A 22,220-nucleotide genomic window follows, 5' to 3' on the forward strand; every position below is an offset into this window, starting at 1 on the left:
AATCGAGAACACGTGGTCTAACCTGTTCAACCATCGATTCGATTATTAAAACACTAAATATAATACTCTAACATTGTACCAAATCATCATCTAATATATTTTTTTCAAACTCAGAGTACTACATCATCAAACTTTTAGATTTTTTAAGTTTAGAGATCAAAATAGACCTAATTGTTAGTTCAAATGCCAAAGTGAACCTAGTTATTAAGTTTAAGGGTCAATGTCGACCTACTTGACAAGTTCAAAGGCCAAAAGTTACATTATCCGGTTAATTTACATAAATAATATAAAATAAAATTTAATTTCTGAAATGAGTTGTCAGTGGGATTAATTACGAAAAAGGTATGGTTTTTTGGGTGGAGCCTTTCTCATAGGTGCCACCACCTTTTTTTATAATAATTTATTTATTTTTTTAAATATTATTTTATTGGTGGTGCCTTTCTTATAAGCGTCACCACTTGTATTATTTTTCCCATTTCAGTACATATATACGAATGTGGTATGGAATAGGTGGTACCTATCTGGCAAGAGCCACTGGTGACTCCTATCTGATAAGTGCCACAGGTGACTCATTGTTAAATAAAATAAAATTACATTAATAAAAAATCACAAAAGACTAAACTAAACACTAACAATTTATATAATCTAATCATAAATTACTAACAAAATAACTATAAAATTATTATTTTAAATTTACACTACTAAAAAATCACAAAACCCTAAACTAAACACTAACAATTTATAAACAAATCATAAATTACTAACAAAATAACTATAAAAATATTTTTAAAACATTTTAGATTACTAAAAAATCACAAAACACAAAACACTAACATAAATTACTAACAAAAAATTAACAAAATAATTTTACATTAATAAAAAATCACAAAACACAAAACACTAACAAAATAATTAACAATTTATAACAAAATATTTTAAACCCGTATTCTAACTCGTTGACCGTATTTTAACCCATATAAATATATATTTTTTAAAAGTTATTTCTTTATAAAAACAAAAAAGAAAAATTTTTATTATAAAAAAAGTGGTAGCGCCTATGAGAAATGCTCCACCCAAAAAACATACTATTTTCGAAATTAATTCTATTGACAACCCTTTTCAGAAATTAATTTTTTATATTATTTATGTAAATTAGCCTACATTATTCTAATTTTTTTCATGGTCATAGGCTTAAACGAATAACTATTTTTAAATTCAAGGATCAAAGTGGATAAAAAATTCAGGGGCCAATGTGGACCTACTTACCAAGTTGAGGGCCAAAAGTTGCATTATCCCCTTGCGAAAAGCCTCTCCTCTTTTCCTTTATCAAAAGTCAACGCCCCTCTCATCCTTCCCCTGAAAATTTAAGAGCAAAAAATCAGAGAGAAAACAAAAGAAAGCATAATTTGCTTATTGTCTTTTTTATGTTATGGGTAATGGTGTGGGCAAGTTAAGCGTGTGTTTCACCGGCGGCGGTGGATATAGCGGAGAAGAAGCTCGTCCTAGAAAAGAAATATCCTCGTTATTGTTGGATCCTCTCGATGAAGGACTCGGTCACTCTTTCTGCTACGTCAGACCCGATCCTAGCCGACTTTATTCATCCAAGGTCTATTCCGAAGAATCCTCCACGACTTTCGGTACGATCTCGGGAGCCTCAGTTAGCGCCAACACGTATACGCCACTTTCGACAGCGCTGGTGGATCCCTACGTCTGTTACAACAGCAGCTGCTTCGATCGAGCCGCGGCTTTCGAGAGCACCGCCTCGTTTTCATCGATCCCGCTGCAACCGATTCCCAAGAATATGATTAACTCTTCAGGTCCACTTTCGGGTAGCCTCGTTCCGGGTTCGGGTCCTTTAGAAAGAGGGTTCATGTCGGGTCCGATTGAGAGAGGGTTCATGTCGGGTCCTCTTGATAATACTAATAATTATAATCGTGGTATATTTTCGGGTCCACTCGATAGAGGCTTTTCCGATCAGTTTCAAAGAAGCTTTTCTCATGGAGCTTTTGCTTTTAAATCCGGAACGAGAAAAGGATCTTTAATTCGGGTTCTCCAAAGAGCAATCTCAAAAACCGTATCTCGCGGCCAAAAATCCGTAGTGGCTCCAATCAAAGGCGTGGTTTCGGTTAAAGAATCGGAATGGGTAATCGGGTCCGATAAGAACCTGATTCATCATCAAAATGAGAACTTGACGGTCAGCAGTTTGAATCTGAGCAGTGAAGGTAGTTTAGATGATGATGAGTCAATGGGAAGTCAAAATATTCAATGGGCACAGGGGAAAGCAGGCGAGGATCGTATACACGTCGTGGTTTCGGAGGAATGCAGATGGGTTTTCGTTGGGATCTACGATGGATTCAACGGCCCTGATGCTCCTGATTTTCTGTTATCAAATCTTTACTCCAATGTTCATAAAGAACTCAACGGTTTGTTATGGGATGACGAGCTTGAACAAGCCCCTGCAACTTCCCCTGAAGAAGAAAAACAGAGCAGGGAACCGGAGTCAACTCAGGGTTGCTCCGATTATGCTTGTTCCCGGTGTCTCGAGCAAGAGAACTACCCCTGTAAGAAAGAAGACATTGATTTCGATTCTAATCTGAGATCGAAAAAGAAAAAGGGAAGGACATCGAAGGTGAGGTATAAGGGCATGGCAAATAAGTGGGAAGAGAATCAAAGGAGGTGGAAGTGTGAATGGGATAGGGAAAGATTAGAACTTGATAGGAAATTGAAGGAACAGTTGAATAGAAACAAGTCTGATAGATCGAGTTCGATGATAAATCACGGTGATGTTTTGAAAGCTCTGTCTCGGGCTTTGAAGAAAACAGAGGAGTCTTATTTGGATATTGCTGATAAGATGTTAATGGAGAACCTACAGTTGGCTTTGATGGGTTCTTGTGTGCTTGTCATGTTGATGAAAGGTGAGGATGTGTATGTGATGAATGTTGGTGATAGTAGGGCGGTTTTGGCGCAAAAGGCGGAGCCCGATTACTGGTTGGGGAAGGTTAAACAGGATTTGGAGAGGATTAATGAGGAAACATTGCATGATCTTGAAGGATTTGATGGAGATAAATTTAGTTCAATTCCTGATTTAACTGCTTTTCAGCTTAGTGTGGATCATAGCACCAATGAAAAAGAGGTAAAAATCCCATACACGAATCTTTTAGTACAAAATGAAATGATATCTATACCCTCTTTTGATCATTGATGGATTGAGATTGATGTCTTGTTTCATTTCAGGAAGTTCAAAGAATAAAAAATGAACATCCAGATGATCCTTGCGCTGTGATGAATGACCGAGTTAAAGGTTCTTTGAAGGTCACTCGAGCTTTTGGGGCTGGTTTTCTCAAACAGGTAACTGTTCTCTAACTTCTTAAACTACTTTATAGATGAATATGCTCATTCTGGTTGGTGTTTGAGACATGAAATTTTAGGAAAAACCCTATCCATTGTTTTTGCAACATAAAGAGTTTGCCTCTTTAAAATGAATGTTGTCCATAATTTGCGGAAGTTATAGTTGATTCTTTGAGTATCATTCTGAGAACCATAGAACCATGATCACATATGAAATAGTACTTATAGTCATAGTTAAAGGTGTCTGTCCGAAGAATGTGGCTTTTCAGAAGAGAAGAGCCAAATGACATTCTGCAACGAGATGATTAGTATACACAGAAATGGATCTTTTGTCTTCCTTTTCAGTGAAAATTTGACTGAGGGTCATGATCATTTGCCTGATAAAGAGAGATCTTATAGTTGGTTTAAATGTAGAGCAATGTTTGGTGTGTATTTACATTGGCTTTAGGAATTTGTTTGCATTATAAATTTCTGTATCTGACCCTTATGTCTCTTCGAATTTGTGCAGCCTAAATGGAACAATGCACTTCTAGAGATGTTCAGAATAGATTACAAAGGAAATTCTCCATATATCACTTGTGTACCATCTCTCCACCACCACAGATTAGGCCCCAAAGACAGATTCTTGGTATTATCATCCGATGGGCTCTATCAATACTTAACAAACGAGGAGGCTGTATCTGAGGTTGAACTTTTCATCACATTGCAACCTGAAGGAGACCCTGCGCAGCATCTCATTGAGGAAGTGCTGTTCCGTGCTGCAAAGAAAGCAAGCATGGACTTTCACGAGTTACTTGAAATACCCCAAGGGGATAGACGGCGGTACCATGACGATGTTTCTGTCATAGTTATTTCTTTAGAGGGAAGAATATGGAGATATTGTGTATAAGTCATAGAGAAAACCACAGACAGAAGACATAGGAAATATGCCCCCCCCAAAAAAAAAAAAACGGAACTCTGGCATATTGTTTTTGCCGTTTTTTCCCAATCACCTGTGTAACATAGCAATGAAGCTCCTCAGAGGTTTGAGGAACGTAGTTATGAAGATGTAGTGGGTGGTGAGGGAAGTGTAAAGGTGTAAAAGTTGGTACATGTTTATTATAATTTGTCATAGAAGTTGTAATTTTGCTACTAGTAAATGGCAATTATTCTTTTGGAAAAAGGGTCTTGTTCACCATTATCGCCCACTATAACTTTATTTAAAAAAACCCTGTGGCTGTGGTGTTGGCAAACACTACTAGAGCATCTGTTCCTTTTTGCTTCATTCTTTTAGTAAACAATTCAATATTGGAAAATTGGGATTGTTACTCAACAAAAATACTTGGCTTTTGACTTGTTTTTATACCATTTTCTCCCCCTTTTCTGGTTTAATTGGCTGATTAAAAGCTTGGAAGCATTTCTGGGGAATCTAACTGACAAAATATTGAAATTGATTCGTCTTACATTAAAGCCATCATCAATCTTATAAAAACTACAATTCAAAACACAGCTGCTTGACCAAACTTTTTCAACCATATTGTTTTAGCTGCAAAAGAAACTAAAATGTAAAAACCTTTCCCATGCCTTGTATTATGTCAAGCAGCGGCAGCGATTCGGTCAATATGAACTATGAAGTGCTAACCCTTTACGCTTATTTATTGATGTAAGGTCAAACTCTTGAATGAACCTACACCAACCCAAGCCTCAACTAAACCCACCAACTCCCTCTCATTTTTGAGTTATGATGATTTCAGTTGCAAGTTAATCAGGTCAAATAGAAGACAAGTAAAACTTAAGAGGGAGGAGACTATTCCTCTTCCTCAAAAAGTAGAAGAAAATGAACAAAATGGATAAACACCGGTAATGATGTATGTCAATGGCTCAGTCTACGTAGCACAATAACAGCCCGGGGATGAGGTTTGCAGGAGACCCTACTTCACTAAAATTTTCCCCATATTTCTCATAACTGCTAACTACTTTCGGGATCATTAGAGTTTTTTTTATAAAAGCCTGTCATTTTCTATTAATTTTTCTGACCAAAGGTTTCAGTCATTGTGGCTTTTATAAATTGAAAGCCTATCCCGAGCCCTTTCTTGGTTGCTAGGTCAGAAACTTTCGGCTGTCAGCCGTTGTAAGAAAACTGTGCCTGAGCTATGAATCTGACTTACACCAATCTAATTTGAAAACATGTTTGCTCATCGGTTTCGGTCTTCTTTTAGTTTATTCATTTTCACTGGCTCATTGGACCTATTGATTTGTGCTCCGAAAACCAAGCCCATCCACATTTGGGTTGGGGCCGATATGATTGATAATTAAAATAAGAGAAAGAAGGGTTAGCCGTTGTTTGATAAACAGGAAAATTAGAATTGAATTTTTTAAGTATTCAAATTATATTATAAAATTTCATAAATTAGTAAAAATTAAATAATAAATATAATTATATTACTTGATAAAAATAAATTAAAACTATTTATTTATCAACATAAAATTTCATACTATTCTGGACAATTTTGGAAAAGAAGACTAAATATGACAACTTGAATATTAATTTATTTAAATATATTTAAAAAATAAAATCAACTTTAACTATCACTTATCTTACAGATCCGTTTGCTGTTGACATTTTCTTCAAAATGAACCCTTCTAATTAAATGATAACTAAAGACTTTAAGGTCGAAGCACATTACTTGATGTTAAGTTTGGTTGCAAAATTGTACCCAAAGTAAAAATCATACAGTAAAAATCATGTTAGAAATTTTGCAAATCTCATTTATTACTAGGATTTTTTTAAATGACCAGGGAACATGCACAATTGATGTGATTTTACCCTTTTATATAGTAAAAATCATAGTTTTGATGTTGGAAGATATGAAGTTTTGTGAAAACCTTGGCTTTCGTATTCTTCTATCTTCTAAAATATAGACAATCTAATATTTTCGTTTTCAACTCTCATATATCAAATTACATATATAAAATTTTGGAATACAAAAGTGATATGAAAGTTATTTAAAACAAAATGAAATTAAATTAAAGGAAAAAATACAAAAAAAAACTAACACAAAAATTATTAGTCATTTATTAGATATTCTAGACTACAGTGGTATTTCAGTTCCTGGAAGTAGTGAAACTTACCTGTACCTAGCAACAGTACTACCTTTTGCATATTAAAAAAAAACCTAACAAATATTATTAATCATATATTAGATACTCTAGATTATAGTGGTATTTCAGTTCCTGGAAGTAGTGAAACTTACCTGTACCTAGCAACAGTACTGCCTTTTACATATTCAAAAGCAAAACACCCGCCGCTCAACCTCGTGCAGATCTTGACTTTACCTCCATAGTTGATTAATCCATTCTACAAAAACTCCAAACTTTAAGGTGAATTTTATACAGCAATTATTTTCCCTGTTTATGGGCAACTAATACATTACAAATTCCACGTAAAACCACCATTGAGATGATCTCACAATCTAAACTATCCATTTCCTTTCCACCTATAGTGCTTGTTTTTGCTATATATTTGGTGTAGTTTCCGATATTTCATTGAATTTCTTTATCCTGATGGTTATATAAAGTCTACCCACATCCAAAATCTTGATCTAGATTATAGATTTTCATCCAACTTTTCCTCTTATTTCTTATCATTGATCATGTCTAGAGTCCAACTTAAGCAGTAGCAAGCTAGCAGCCAAAAATGGGTTCTCCTTTCTTCCATGAATTCAAGAAACAAGCTTCATTTTTTCTCAAGGAAAAGATTAGAACTGCTCGGTTAGCTTTAATTGATGTTACTCCTGCTCAGCTTTAAGTTTTCTTTTCTTTTAAATATTTCTTGTCTTTGGCATATTAAATCCAAGATATAGTTTTGATTTTGTTTGTATTTCCTCTGGGTTCATTTTATTGTTTACGGTAAATTGACTGAAGAAGTTACAAATGGGAATACATGGACACCAGACACCAGTACCCTGGGTTCTATTTCAAGGGCTGCTTTCGAATTAGATGATTACTGGAGAATTGTTGAGATTTTACACAATAAGTTTGTGTTTTATGAACTATCTATCTTTAATTCATTTTCTTTAGTTTGTGTTTTATGTGATATTCCATTTGATTTTTTGCTTTGTATGAAATCAGATTGGAGAAATTCGAAAGAAAGAATTGGAGAATCTCTTACAATTCTCTGATAGTTCTTGAGCATTTGTTGACTCATGGACCAGAGAGTACATTAGAAACAAATCAGAGAGAATACTGAAATTGCTTCAGAAAGGACCTGCTTTGAAAGAAGAGAGAGCCCGAGCTCAGAAGCTGACAAGAGGGATCCAAGGTTTTGGGAGTTTCAGCTATAGATCCTCGTCAGAACAAGGAAATTTAAAGGATTCATCATATGGAAGTAATTCTGACTTTAACCATCATGAAACTGACAATTCAAAGCACTACAATGACAACGCACCTTTTGAGGTAGGAAACAAATATAAGAATTTCAAGTCTTGGAGCTGTTTCAATGAAGGACATGGGGTCGAAAAACCTGAAATCCAAACAAGTTTCAAAGAAAACATGGCTGTTATCAAGGAACAATTTCATAATTGGACTGCAATTGCAGAGTCTAACCCACTTTTGGGCAGAGAAAACAATGAACTGAGGAGAGGAATAATGATAGAAGATGATGTTCACCACCCTTTCAACAGCCATGAGAATCAAACTGCTTCTTCAACGCTCCTTCCTAGAAATGGCATTGTTCAAGGATGTTGAGAGATTTTATGGATTTTTATGCTATAAATTTGCCCTACTAAGGTTTTTACCAGTGTTTTTACACCTTGTACATATGGCATCAAATTAAGCATCCATGGTTTTTTGCTCCTCAGGATATAAAAATCTTTACTTGTTCTTGAAGCTAGATATCTAAACAGAAAATTTTAGGTTAATTTCTTTTTTACCTTTTGGAAGAGTAGAAGCTTCAAATTTATATGTTTAATTCAACGTAAGGTTTTTGATTGTCTGGTTTAAAAAGAAAAAGTATTTAGTTATTTATCTACAGATGAAGCGATTGCTTGATCAAATATGTATTTGGAAAGTCTCATTTTAGTATTACTATATGTTTGAGAGTGAAAACGGGAAGCGTGACGGAAAATATACCAAACCCAACTATATATGGCTAAAGTGCCTTTGAAGAAGCAGAAGAAGCTAATTTCCGAAATTAGTACTGGCTATGTGAATGGTAAAAGCATAGAGTAAGCTACGTGAATGGACTCCATGCAGCAAGCATCAGAAGAAGATAATACCTGCCCGAAAGTACTGAGAGATACTAAGATGGATCCTCCAATCCAGAAGCTATATTCCTTTCTGGTGGAAGCCACCGCCTTAATTTTTATGCTTAGGCCGTGACTTCCTTTCTCATTCTGTCTGCAATTCCTTGGAACATAGTGGATCCACCACTGAGAACAATGTCTCCATACAATCCTTCTTGATATCAACATTCCTTTCTGGTGAAAACAGTTAGTCGAATGAAAAATGAGCAGAGAAAACGCATAGTACATAAGAACTGATCCTAGTATTTAACTAAAAATTATGGTGTTGGATTTATAATATGGAGAAATTGCAACTAACTTGAGGTAACCGCTTGGATAGTAACTTACATGACAGGAGCATTGAAGGTGGTCTCAAACATGATTTGGGCCATTTTCATGCTGTTGGCTTTCAGGTTGACAGGAAGAAAAGGGTATTCTTCTGTAACCCCATGGAGTTAATTGTAGAAGGTACGGTGCCAAATGTTTTCCATATCATCCCAGTTATTAACAATACCTTGTTCAATAGGATATTTACTTGGATTGAGCCTCATCAGCAACATATGCATCTTTCTGACAGATGAACACCCGTGTGTCATGCACGACCCAATGCCAGGGAACTCGGCTCTTGGAGCATCGTCTCACAAAATCCAGCCTAAAAAGAGGAAAATGTATCGCAGAAAAAATAACATATACGAATCTAAAACAAAACTCTTAGAGCACCACCAGATAACTTGTTATCTTAACCATTCCGGTTCCGTTATCACATCAAAATACAAGTAGCTGAATATCCTCACCTTTTGATCTTGTATCACCAGTTAAAACCAAACATCACAACATTAAGGAAAGTAAACCCTTAGGCCAATAAGCATGATTTTTTGTTAAAGGAAAATTTATTAATTCGGATCATACAATTTAAAAAAAAAACAGAAAAACAACCAAATCCTTTGTAGGCGGTAAAAGACAAACTCAATCAACACAAGAAGTTTTTTTACAAGTATACTATCAAAAGAAAACACAAAAAGGAAATTGGATAAGTGTTATATCTTGTAGTCTAGTTAATGAAAAAGGAAAATAAAACAAAAAAAACTAACTCATGGAACCTTAATGAAAAAGAAACCATTAACCATTCTAGATCGAAAACTTAGAAGCTAAGAATCATAAAGCATACACAGATTCCAAACAAGAACCAGAAAAATGAATTAAACTGTGAACGGATACATAAATTCCTACAAAATATTTGCAATGCTAATCAAAATCGGATAAGATCAACAATGTTCATAAACCATCCAGGATCAAAACACGAGAAGCTAAAGAATCATAAATTATCCAAATGTTACAGGAGCTATTAAAATGAATTAAACTGAGGATGGATAAATAAAATCCTAGAATCTAATAACAATTCCAATCAAAATCAGATAAGATCAACGAAACGTAATATTACATAATAAAACGAAAAAATGATATACTCACATCTTGTATACTCTCTTTTTTTTTTTCCTTTTCCTTATAATTTCTCAGGAACCAAACAGAAGTGAAAGAGAAATCACCCGCCACAAAAGCAACTGGAAATTAGGAGACGAAAGGAAAACTAGAGCAAGATAACCTCTCGGCTGCCCGCCCTTTGAGTTCTAAAAGGACAAACGAAAAAGAAAAAAGAGCTAAAAAAGATCAAACGTTTTTTAAATTTAAAGCGCGAATCGGAAACTTTTTTGTTTTCTAATATTTACCTGGTCCTTCGGTTGTATGCTCCTTTCCAGGTTAAGGAGCGCTTCAAAGTCCAAACCCGTAAAACCGGTGTCCCATCCATCTTAAAAAGAAAAGAGTGTCTCGTACGTACGTACATACATACATACTTCATCTACCATGTATTTATTAACAAGCGTTCATGAGTCGAATTGAGTTTAGGCCGAGCTCATATAAGATATTAAGATTAATTTTTTTAATTTAGATTCGGCTCCAAAAATAAATTTATTTTTCACTCCAAGTCCAATTCAATTTTAAAAAAATAATTTGAATCCACCCAAGTTGCTCAAATTTAATTTTTATATTAGTTTTTATTTAAAAACATTTTTTAAAATATAATAACTAAATGCATTAAAAATATTTAACACATTAAAAATAAATTTAAAAAATTATATAAAAAATATTTTGATAAATATAATAAATGTTTTATTATATTAAAAAAATATATTTTATAGTATTAAATATAAATTTTATATTTTTATATTTTGGGTTGAGTTATTTAGTTGGATAATTTTTTTTTAGATTTTGGGTAATAGATTTAATTGTTATTGGATCAGTGATTTAATATACATATAATTATTATTTAACATATATAATTAATATAATAATTTTTATAACATAATATATTCAAATCGAGTCGGCTCGGACCAAAAAATTTACCCAACATTCAGCCCATATGGAAAAAAACTTACTTTAAAATTTACCCAAATCTATTTTTTAGGTCTCGTATTTTATACAAACTTATAATTTTTCGAGCGTACCTTTGAGCTTGGTTGGGTGACTCGATCCATAAGTAAACCTAGACATAATATTCCAAAAAAAAGTTATATTTAACTTATCAGGTCATTGATTTAGGGTGAGTTTGGATGAACGGTGCGTTTACCTACGGTTAGTGTAAAAATAACAGTGGCAATGAGATTAGATATTGTGGTGACACGTGAGACAAAAAGTAAGCTAAACACACCGCACCGCACCTAGTCGCCCATCCAAACCCACCCTTAAGCAGGGATGATCGCGTTTAGGAGAGAAACAATTAGGTAAAATATATTTTTGGTTAAATAAATAAAGTTGAAGATTTTAAATGAGAGTTTTATTAATTTCATGTAAAAACACTCTCATAATAATAAAAATAAATAATGATAGATTTTGGGGCCAGTGGGTTTGTCATAATGATCAACAAGACAACTATATTCATCTTGATTCAACCGAAAAGATATTCGCCATCCTAATTTAAACCTTTTATATTTCTTAATCATCTTTTTATATCTTAAAATAGAGAAGAAGAAATATTCTATCCATTTTTTCTGCAAGCCAATATGGCAGAATCATAGCCAATAAACTTTATGATGCAAAACAACACAGAGTTGGTTGATTCCAATTACTACATAACTGCACTGAAAATAAATCATCCTACCGAAATCTCTTTCAGATATGAAAGAAAAAAAACCCTAACTTTTGCTATAAAGCCCCTAGGTGGACCCTGATACATCCCATTTTTCTGTTTTTTTTTTAAACTCAGATATGGCTTTCTTTTGTGGCATGACATCGAAGATACAATGAAAACGGCAGCCCATTGGGTTCCTTGAGGCCCACATCTTGTGGCCCCTTCAAGTTGAAGAGCTTGGGCTGACTCTACTGTTTGTGGACCAAAGGAAAAGCTATAATCTAATTTATATGTTGTTAGATTATGTTAGAAAACATTTTATGTAATTTTTTTTAAAGTTATTCAATAATGATTACAATTAGGGTGGTAAAAGATTTACATATAAATTTTATTAAATACTCGTTTCATCATTGGGTAAGTAATTTTCAATTATTTTATTTTAAAATTATATAAAAATACAAAAAAAATATTAACCCCAGCAAACCAAAAATTCTATAATAAGAGTACATATAATGTTAATATATTTCCCTATTGTAGAAGTTGTCCCTTTGCTCTTCCATTGTCTCATTATTAAGTTCTTACATGACCATTTTGCCTTGATATTTTTGCAACGTGCCTTTTTCACCGAGTGGCAAGTGATACCCTTCTTCATATTATTTATTTTTATAGTTCTTCATATTAATTTTTAAATGCGAAAGTATAAACAAAATTTGGACAATTAAAGAATGTCTTAACTCTAATAATAATCTTTTTACTTCAAAATCTAGTTCTCAGTCTTCAATAATGGGAAAACAAAATCAAACAGATACAATTAATTTTATCTGGTTTACTAAAGTTTTACTCGTTTTGGGTCACATATGCGAATAAAAAAAATGTAAAAAAAATATTAAAAATCTATGTAAGTATTAATATAAAGCTGAGTATTTAAAATTATGGTGCTTCAGCTTTTAGGTTTTAATTTCACCGTTTGTAAAATTTTATTATTTTTATATAAAACATATATTAAAAAGATAGAAATAATATTTTTTTAGCTAAGATGATGGTAGTATGGAAAAGATTTTACAGTCTTCAAAGAAAAGAAGGTAGTTAATAGCTAGTTGGGTATAAAAGTAATTTTGTGAAGGACAACATCTGAAGTTCTCCTGGACATTGGCTTTTGATTAGTTTATTTTTCTCAAAGCTCATAATGATTTTGTTTTTCTTTTTCTCAGTCAACAAAACGAATGAGAATAAAGGAAGAAGGGGAAAAGAAACCCTTCCATTTGATAAGACTCCTTTTTCATTCCATTCTTTTGACCATCTTCAGCTTGTTTTCAATCTGACCTTCCAGTTTCCACTCTATTTCATGACATATAACCAATATTGTTCTTCAATGTCGCTATTACATATGAAAGTTATGAACATCTATAACTAGTTTATCTCCATTTGCTCAACTTCCACGCTTCCTTTTTTGCTTAAGAACAATAAAAAACACAAATATCCAACTTCAAAAGTACTTTAGCTTGGCAGATACATGGCAATACAGGTAATGACCGTCTTCACTCTAGTCCTTGTGGATTGCCCCTGATTTTATATATATTTTCTATCTTAAAATTGAGGGTCACCTTGCTTTCTTCTCATAAGTTCTCTGATTGTGTCCGGTTCTTGTTTGTCGTATTGCCTTTTGTTTCTCATGACAGTACAGTTATGCTAAGTTCATCTTTTTTTTCTTTGCATTTTATTGACAGTGATGTTCCTTGATCGAGGGTACTGAATTAGGTTTCTGATTTGATTTGATTTGATTGAAGGAAGGAGGTTGGCCGCTGGGATTGCAGCCCCTGAATGTGAGACTTGGATTGGCTAGAAACCATGATTACTCTGGCTCAATTTCATTCAACACTACACTCACTGCTTCTCCAACTTCCTCTGCAGATTCCTCTTCTGATCTAGACACACAGGTCAGTGACTCAGTCGTAATCGCAGCATTTTAGTTTAAATATTTCCCCTATATTTCTTACATTTTCCATGCTCCTGCATTGACAATTATCTTTTTTTTAACCCCCCTTTTTAGTTTACATATCACCATTCATGACTGATGAATTATATGATTGTATTGTACTTAAATAGCCTTTTTCCCCCCGGTTATTGGCCTCCATAACATATAATGCTTTAGACCAAGTTTTGGCATATATTTATGAGTAAAGGCTGTTTTAGAGCCCTGTTGTTAGGTTGGCACCTTGAACCTGATTTGGTGTTTTCTAGCTTCTACCATAGTTTTAATAGTCGGGTGCTATTTGATGATTTCCTTGGGAGTGAGGTCTTCTAGAGCTACCACACTTAATAATGACAACAACTGTAGATGCCATTACTTTTTGTAATGACTGGTGCTGGTGATTACAGATAGTACTGTCAGGTGTGACCACACTGAGCAACACTGCTGCTGGATGCTCCTAGCATATAAGTCAGATGGTACACATTTTAGGCCCTTTATTTCATGAAAGGGTGCCCTAACATTGTTGGTTTAATTCATGTCCTGTTGTCTGGATTTGATGCCATATATCATCCCTATGTCAACAGATTGGTACAGATTGTATAAACGTGTAATGATAAGTTTCTATCTGATCGTACAATTGTTCAATAACAGTCTTAAACATGTCACTTAAAGCCCCTAACGGAGCCTAAAACTCTGCACAACCTCTTAAAGATTCATTAAGATTGCACGTAATAGGATACTAAATTGCTTTGGTTTGGTTCTGGGATGAAAATTTCTGCTTCTGTAGCAAAATACACTTGGCCTGTTTGATAGCTTTTGAGAAAGAACAACCCTATGCATCTTTCTTCTAGTGATTTTCCACCAATCTAGCAGTGATTTCTGTAGATTGATGTATTAGATGATCATTTGTACACTTCATACAAAAGGCATCCATTTCTGGTTCGTTAACTCTTCAATTGCTCGATTTCAGTCGACGGGGTCCTTTTTTCATGACAAGAGCGTTACACTTGGGAGCCTCATTGGTGTTTCTAGCATTTTGGAATTGTCTAAAAGATCTGTCAAAGGTAGGAAAACCGAAGCACCCAGAGAAAAAAGAAGCAACAACAATAACAGGTCAAAAGTTGGGCTATTTTCCTTGTGCTCAAGGGATAGTACTGATGCTGAGGATGTTGATGCACCATCGCTCGGCCACTTCCTCACAGTGGAAAGGAGGGCCGCCGGTGAATATAGAAGGAACCACAGTCCTACCACTACTGTCTATGGACCGGATGAGCTTGCCTTGGCTCAGCCTAATTCAGAATCGAACACGCTATTTGTTAATGGCTGCGTCGCTCCTCCTCGAACAAGTTCTTATCACGCTGCAGATGATGATAACAATTATGGAGTTCCAGTGCTGTTTTCATGCATGTGTGGACAGCCCTCCCTCTAAACCTGCCTTGCATTGGCATCTAACTTGTTGGTCTCATATATTCTGATTGAGTTTTTAGTGTGTGTTAGGAACTGTTAATGTTCATTTCCTTGGTGATTTCTTCAGTTTTTAGCATAGAAATGGAATCACTCTTCCTTGAATCTTGATCACTTTTAATGCACTTAACATTTGAGTGTTTAATAACCATAGAATTTAGTTAATGAAACAAGGCCAACAGCATCCTCTGCTTGGGTCAAGCCCACGGCTAATCTTGTTAATTATCCAAGGTCAAGATCATCTCCATCTAAACCCCATGAACTTAGTGTCCGCAACGAGTTCAAGTTTCATTATTTATATATTTAATTCGAAGTACATTAATTCAATTGATGCATGGTATATATATGTTTTTTAGGGATCATTTTTAAACTTTAAAATGTGAATATTCAGTAAACTTAATATGTGATACACAATTTATTTATTTATTTGTGGGCCAATAAAATTTTAATATAGTCGATAAAAATTAATCTATTGGATCTTAACTATTTAATTTGAGATTCATGATGTGAAATTATGTGTCAAATGCTCCAATTCATTAGCTTGACTATAATATGAATTATACCATTTTTAAAAATCCGAATAAACAATAAATATAGTTCTCTTGAATCTAATAATAATTCATAATTATTATCAATAATCAGATTATTAGATGATCAAAAGCTTCAAACACTTTCGTATTTAAATAATGCAGTTGGCCAAATCCTGTCGTGAACCACAAATTTGGCCACCATATTCTCATTAATTTTCCTATAATAACAATGAATCCGTTTATTTATTACTTGACTTTTTCCATTTAAAAAATGAATTGACCTACTTAAAACGCCAAATATTTCAATCCTGACGTGCCCAAATTTCTGTAGAATACAAGAAAAAGAGCCCGGGAAAGGTAGTAAAATTAAATACTCAACAATTAATTTGAATTAACAAAAAGAGTTTAAAGGGCCCAATGACAATGACCTCTCCGGTAGATATTTTTTTTAATCTTTGATATTTTAATAATGTCGACTTAAGAATAGTTGGACCGTTCTAAATTCAAACTCTTCTAACAAAACTATATATTTCAACAGAAACCGATAAGTCTTACATTACAAATAAATAAAAATGAGTTCCATTTCTCTAAAAAAAGGTTTGAACTCTGAAACAAAACCAACAATGATGGAAAATTGTGGCCGTCTTTGACTGCTAGTAATTGTATTAGTTGCTGGTTTTAATTTTGTGCCAAATGAAAATTCTCATTAGTTAAAACAATATTTTTTTCCCCCATAGCTGAATGGGGTTGGTCTAACTGTAGCCATGTGTCGTGCCATTCACATCCCTATCCTTCATTCATCATCATCCATGATCCATGGCACATAACAAACAAGTTGTTACATCAGTACATGTCCTGCATACAACAAAAGAATAAAAACAAAATACTCACCAAAATACCAACAAAAAATTGACCCTTGCTCTTAATTAGGTGTCTGCCCCATTAATTTGCCCGCTCTTTTACTCATCGACCCTACTACTATTACCATCTACGTCAATTTCCCCACCTCGTTGTCTTTACATTAAAAATTCATTCATGGATTATAAATTAATGGTCTGACATTACAACAATACATTTAATGATCTGAAAAGAAAAGGTTTTTTTTTTTTAAATCAAATATCCGTGCAAATTATTGAAGAAATATGTTTATATGTATTAATGTGATGCTAAAGTTATTTAAGAAATGGACACATCATCACATGATAATCAACATCCAATCCTGCTTTATACATTATATCTCAAACACTTTTCTCTATTTATATATTTCAAAATAGAAAATGGGACTTTGTTAGGGTCAAGACCAACTCAAGACTATATATATCCTTTGACATTTCCACGTGGGTTTTAGGAGGTAGCCATTGGAGCATGTTGAAAGTTGCCTTTCAGAAGGTGAAGAAAAAAAAAAGATTTTCTTTTATTTTTGGTATATATTTTTTCAATATTAATTCAGGCATTTAAATTAATACACCCTCAATAAGGCCAACGCCACTTCAATCTAAAGCAAACAAAAGATTACAACAAATATAGGACCCAATGAAGCTATTTTCAAACTTACCAAGTCAAGCCTGAAACTCATTTCCTTCGCTTATTTTCCCCCAAAATCTACATATGGACCTCCCTTCCATCTAACATATATAACTAATGGGTCTAGCACTGACCGTGATTGCTCGATTTTTCTCCCATTGTGTGAAAGAGAATGTCCTTGACTGACAACTTGAAACTTCCCATGTTTTTTCAAGGCTTATCAATCCATTCATTTTCTGCAGCAATCCTTCCGGAGCCTCGGCCACTGATCTTGCTGAATGAACCAACTGCAGATAAGCTCTTGAAGCTGCTGCTTCCTTCACTAAAATTCTTTGACTTCCTTGTTTTTCTCAGCTTCGAGGAACTAACATCCCCAATGTCATGATCCACGTCATCATGATTCTTTATCTTGGCTACCACCAATCGGACAATGGGGCTCCGGCAAAAGGGGCATGTGGGGGGTGTTAGACTTGCAGTTGTAGGGTTTGGCTTGTTGTGGCAGCACAATGCCAGTGTGCATTGTGCACACATCTGGTGACCACAGTCTTGAACTTCAATTGTGCAGATTTGCTCAAAGCATATGCAGCATAGTTCAGTATCACTAGCCTACATAAAATATTTCCGGGAGAATATATCAGCTCCGTTACAGCCAACGTCCAATTGTTATAAATAGTTCACATACTAAAGGAAAATACAATCTTTCACAATTTATTCAATAACAAAAACCTAGCAGACAACTGCTAAATCATAGGGTCAAACCAAAAATGGATTACAGTGGGCTAATATAGGTTATAGAGCATTCTAAAGTTTCAAAAAGAAAGTGTATTCTGTAAATTGTAGACCATGAAACTCAAGACCTAGTATAGCATCTCGATTTGACAGGGACTGTACTAATAGCTGCGAGGACCACAACAGAAACCTAGGGTCAAGGACCAGTCTATTATTCCATACATATAATCATAAAGAAAACTAAGAAGAATTAAAGCCATTGATGGCGGACTTTGAATGGTAGGGATCTCAAGCAAAGACAAAAAGGTTTAAGTTTATACACAAATTACTTATGACAAGGAAAACTAACTATGAACAAAAACCGGACTAGTTGAGCTATGAATCAACCTGAAATATTCAAGAATTGCCCCCAGGAATCAAAACAAAGGGTTTTAATGAATTTGATTTGGTTGAAGTTAGAAATGTGAAAGAAAAAGCAAAGCAATCATTTCAAGGAAGACATATTTGATATTTTACCTCAGAGATATTGTCATCTAACCCAGAATCAGATTCTGAAGGTGATGGAATTGAGTAAGCTGTTCCCTTCAGGATGTGCTTTTCTCTTTCCCGGTTTGCATCCATTAAGGCTTGTTCTAATAGTGTTTTTGCCTCCTCATTAAGCTCACTAATGAACTTTAAAGGTGCCGGCCAGACGATAGGTTCTGCTGATGAAGGATTTAGCAGAGCTGCACATGCCCCATGTTTGTGCTTTAGAGCAACTACATAAGGTATTCTCCTGTAAACATACCAACGTAACAAAACATAGTGATAAGCCGAAACAAAAACATATATATACAACAAAAGCTCGAAACTTACAGCCCAAATAGCACCTTACATGAACAATAGAACTTTGATAGGGTAGTAACTTAGAAATCTAGATACATAAAATGAAACCAAACCATACCCGGATGCATCTCTTTGAAGACGGTCCGCACCCCATGCCAACAACTTGCGGATGCAATCAAGAGATCCACCTCTAGCAGCTAAATGAAGAGGTGTGCTTCCTGGACAACTGAAAATGAACATATTTTCAGTCATTTTCATCTGTAGAAAGACTGGGGGAGAAAAAACAATTATGATCAAGAGTTTCACAGCACTATTACCCATATCCACCAGTTGAAGCACAAACAAGAGCACCATTGTCTAACAGGATATGTACGCAGTCAGGCCGCCTTTGACGAGCTGCTAAGTGCAAGGAAGTAGCTCCCTTGGCATCTCTTATATTCACAAAACGTGCATATCCCCTGATATCAAATCCGATCCAAAAATAAAACATGATGTAAACTGAGATCAATAGTCCAATTAATCAAAATAGATTTGGATTTTTTTTTATAAAATTCACCATGAAACAGCAACAGGGCTAGATCGAGCAGCAGAGAGAATAGCCTGAAGGCAGTCAGAGTGACCATAATAGGCTGCATAGTGCAAGCAAGTTCTTCCATGAATTGAATCAAACATTAAGATCTGAAAAGCATATATAAGATCATTCAAAACAATTTATATTATATTTCCAGTACACATAATGCATTAGATTGTAACTTAAAGAAAATAAAAGAATAATGGCTCACATTTGCCCCGGCTTCAATCAGCTTCTTCACGCAGGAGATATTCCCATGCATTGCAGCCAACATAAGGGGAGTCTAAACCCATTGAAAAGGGGGGAAGAAACTAAGTAAAGATTATATAACCAAAAAGAAAACACAACTTTGAAAAAAAAAATGACCTGCTTTTGACGATTCACTACGTCCGGGTTCACGGATTTCTCCAAAAGCATAGCCAAAATCTACCAAAACAAAATTCATCTACCCATCAAGCGAATGAAACCAAATATGGATTCAACAGCTCAAAACTAAGGTAAATGAAGTTAAAAAGAACAAAATTCAAAAAGCTATCTTCCAAAAACTTCAGAAGGACTACCCACCTCGATCTGGCCATAAGCAGCAGCTATATGAAGAGCAGAGTGGCGGTCATAAACAGTCGTATGATGTAAAAGATTGGATTCTTTCTTTAATAAAGCTTCCACAGTTTCAAGGTCTCCACCTTGAACTGCACTAAACAATACATTCTCTTGACTCGCTCCACAACTCAGCCCTTGACCCATCTTTTAAGATAACAAAACGGGCTTTACACTTCCTTCGACCCTTCACCACCGTCGCCGGCGACACCCTCCTGTGGTGACGGGTGGTGGTCTGGCCTCTCTTAATTTAGCAAAAAAAATATCATATTCAAGTAGTTGTCTTTAAAAGCGAGTGATGGGAACAAAAAATTAAAGAAAAAAAAAAGTACTTTTCTATTTTAATTTTTAGTTTTTCCTTTTTTATAAATGTTGGAGTTTTCTTTTTAGCTGCCCGAAGAGACACGTAAGAGCTGCCCGTGTCAGCTACCGGGACACAGTTGTCGGGCAGTTATCAGATATATCAAATTAGATTATTGTACAGAAAATCCAAATGAAAGATCTCAGCCGTAGATTACTTTTATACGTGGGTCTAACCGTACGATTGTAAAGGGTAAAAAGGGGAGGATAGGCTGATTAAATAACGAAAGCGAATTGTTCAGCCAATAAAGTAGGAGCGAGTTAGTCAGAGTTAAGGTTCTATTACCTAAAATACCCTCTTTGTAAAATTTTATCGATTTCTCTTCGATCTACTGGTCACTGTCAAGTCAATTCCCTCCTATTATCTTTTACCAAAGAGACAATGAGAGTGTGTGTCGAAAGACAAAATTACGGCGTCGTTTAACCCGTGAAAAGAAACTTCATTACTCAATTAAACACTAAAAAAATGTAAATAAAAGTTTTAAAACTCCATTGGTTTTTTAATTGTGGTGTAAAGGCTAATTTCCTTAAACGGAATGTACATTTTGTATAGTCTAAGCATTCTTTTTCGCCCAAAAAGCAAAAAGCAAAAAGCAATCTGAAGAAAACATTTCAAGGAAGGGATTTTTTTATCTCTTTGTGTATTTACAATTTGGATTACAGTATTTTCTTTTTTATATATTTAAATAAACTGCGAAATAATATCTCTTATAAAACTTGTTTGGAACCTTGGGTTGATGTCAAAGCCGAAGCAAAGCATTTGGGACTAATCTCAATTCTCAAGCTAATACGAGTGATGAATGAAACCAACTTGTTAACAAATGGTATCAAATTCTCTTCTTTGATTATAAGATTGTAAGTGAAGAAAAGTAAAACAGTAGTTATATGAATTATTACGTTGAAAATGAAAACAAATGCAAACTGTCCGTTTGAAATAATTTTGCCAAAAAAGCTTAAAGATAAGAAGCCATAGTTTCACTGTTTATTGGTGGGGTTCCCTATTTTGAGAATGCATATCCAAGTTAGAAGCCTCCACGTGTGGAGCCATTGCTATCTATGGGGGCCATGTGTTTTCTCTCTTCACTCCACATTATCAACTACAAATGGCTATGCTACTCCCCAATCATATCAGTCAAATGGAATGTGAAGCTTGTCCCCAAATAACTAAAGCCACCCCCCTTATGACTAATGGTTCACACGGATTGCCTTCTGCTACTACCACTTCATATTTGTATCCATCATTGGAGAAAATCCTCATTATTGAATCCCTTTGCTCCATACAATGCCTTTTTTTATTATACCAATTTCAACCCCATTCTTAACTAACTTAACCTACAATATTAAAAGAAATTTGCCTTTCTAGGATTTTACAAACGCCAAAATAAATCTTGGTTTACAACTTAGATTTCTTGAAATCATTGGTTTTTTTCCCTTTTTGGTGTGTTTGTATATGTAGTTTGATGTTTCAAAAAAATGTTTTTGGAAAAGAGATGGTGACATTTTGCCTACCGTCAAAGAAGATAAAAGACAATATACTTTTAGATGACATTTTATATGTACAATCAAAGAAAATTATACCTATTACCTAATACTATTATTTTATACATGTATAACTATAAGCCAAAGAGACCTCCCACCTTAAACTTTGAGTAAAATATAATTTTAATTAACTATAACATGTGTCACATTGCCGATGGCTACCATCAAAAATATTAATTTTTTCACACGGCTGGTCAATTTGTTTACATAGTTGATTCAATATTTTAGAGCTAAGGAGCTTCAAAACGTAAGTCTCGTATTCTCTAACACTTGAAATTTAGACTCATTCAAATATATAATTAATATAAATATCTCGTTCAAGTTCAATCCATTTGAACAACTAAACACATTAATTTAGAAAATTATTTACTAA

The 22,220-nt window shown here is 34.4% G+C and overlaps 3 protein-coding genes, 1 long non-coding RNA gene and 1 pseudogene across 6 annotated transcripts; 3 read left to right on the plus strand and 2 right to left on the minus strand.

Annotated features, from left to right (window-relative positions):
* The first annotated feature begins 1,272 nt into the window (after nt 1-1,272).
* LOC107906552 (probable protein phosphatase 2C 23) lies at nt 1,273-4,510 on the plus strand. 2 transcript variants are annotated; one of them, XM_041093491.1, is made up of 3 exons: nt 1,273-3,133; nt 3,235-3,348; nt 3,857-4,510. In XM_041093491.1, the coding sequence occupies exons 1-3, from the start codon at nt 1,430-1,432 to the stop codon at nt 4,235-4,237; spliced, it is 2,199 nt and encodes a 732-aa protein (XP_040949425.1). In that variant the 5' UTR covers nt 1,273-1,429; the 3' UTR covers nt 4,238-4,510. The 2 variants fall into 2 exon arrangements, with proteins under 2 accessions (XP_040949425.1, XP_040949426.1); XM_041093492.1 differs by having other exon boundaries at nt 3,235-3,312.
* A 1,870-nt stretch (nt 4,511-6,380) lies between these two features.
* On the minus strand, nt 6,381-10,389 carry LOC107906550 (uncharacterized). Its single transcript, XR_005913815.1, has 3 exons — nt 8,958-10,389; nt 8,604-8,804; nt 6,381-7,849 (listed from the first exon to the last, which is right to left on the minus strand). It is a non-coding gene; the product is annotated as an uncharacterized lncRNA (long non-coding RNA).
* On the plus strand, nt 6,964-8,214 carry LOC107906551 (uncharacterized; annotated as a pseudogene).
* Nucleotides 10,390-12,874: 2,485 nt separating the features above from the next.
* LOC107906549 (uncharacterized protein At3g17950) lies at nt 12,875-15,277 on the plus strand. Its single transcript, XM_016833581.2, has 3 exons — nt 12,875-13,261; nt 13,524-13,673; nt 14,679-15,277. The coding sequence occupies exons 1-3, from the start codon at nt 13,250-13,252 to the stop codon at nt 15,135-15,137; spliced, it is 621 nt and encodes a 206-aa protein (XP_016689070.1). The 5' UTR covers nt 12,875-13,249; the 3' UTR covers nt 15,138-15,277.
* Nucleotides 15,278-17,092: 1,815 nt separating this feature from the next.
* LOC107906548 (putative E3 ubiquitin-protein ligase XBAT31) lies at nt 17,093-20,302 on the minus strand. 2 transcript variants are annotated; one of them, XM_016833579.2, is made up of 8 exons: nt 19,916-20,302; nt 19,718-19,777; nt 19,563-19,634; nt 19,337-19,458; nt 19,098-19,238; nt 18,899-19,006; nt 18,472-18,730; nt 17,093-17,832 (listed from the first exon to the last, which is right to left on the minus strand). In XM_016833579.2, exons 1-8 carry the CDS (start codon nt 20,093-20,095, stop codon nt 17,437-17,439), a joined length of 1,338 nt encoding a protein of 445 aa, XP_016689068.1. In that variant the 5' UTR covers nt 20,096-20,302; the 3' UTR covers nt 17,093-17,436. The 2 variants fall into 2 exon arrangements, with proteins under 2 accessions (XP_016689068.1, XP_016689069.1); XM_016833580.1 differs by lacking the exon at nt 19,718-19,777.
* Nucleotides 20,303-22,220: the final 1,918 nt, after the last annotated feature.

This window comes from Gossypium hirsutum, chromosome D05 (genome assembly GCF_007990345.1).
Source record: "Gossypium hirsutum isolate 1008001.06 chromosome D05, Gossypium_hirsutum_v2.1, whole genome shotgun sequence".
NCBI lineage: Eukaryota > Viridiplantae > Streptophyta > Magnoliopsida > Malvales > Malvaceae > Gossypium > Gossypium hirsutum.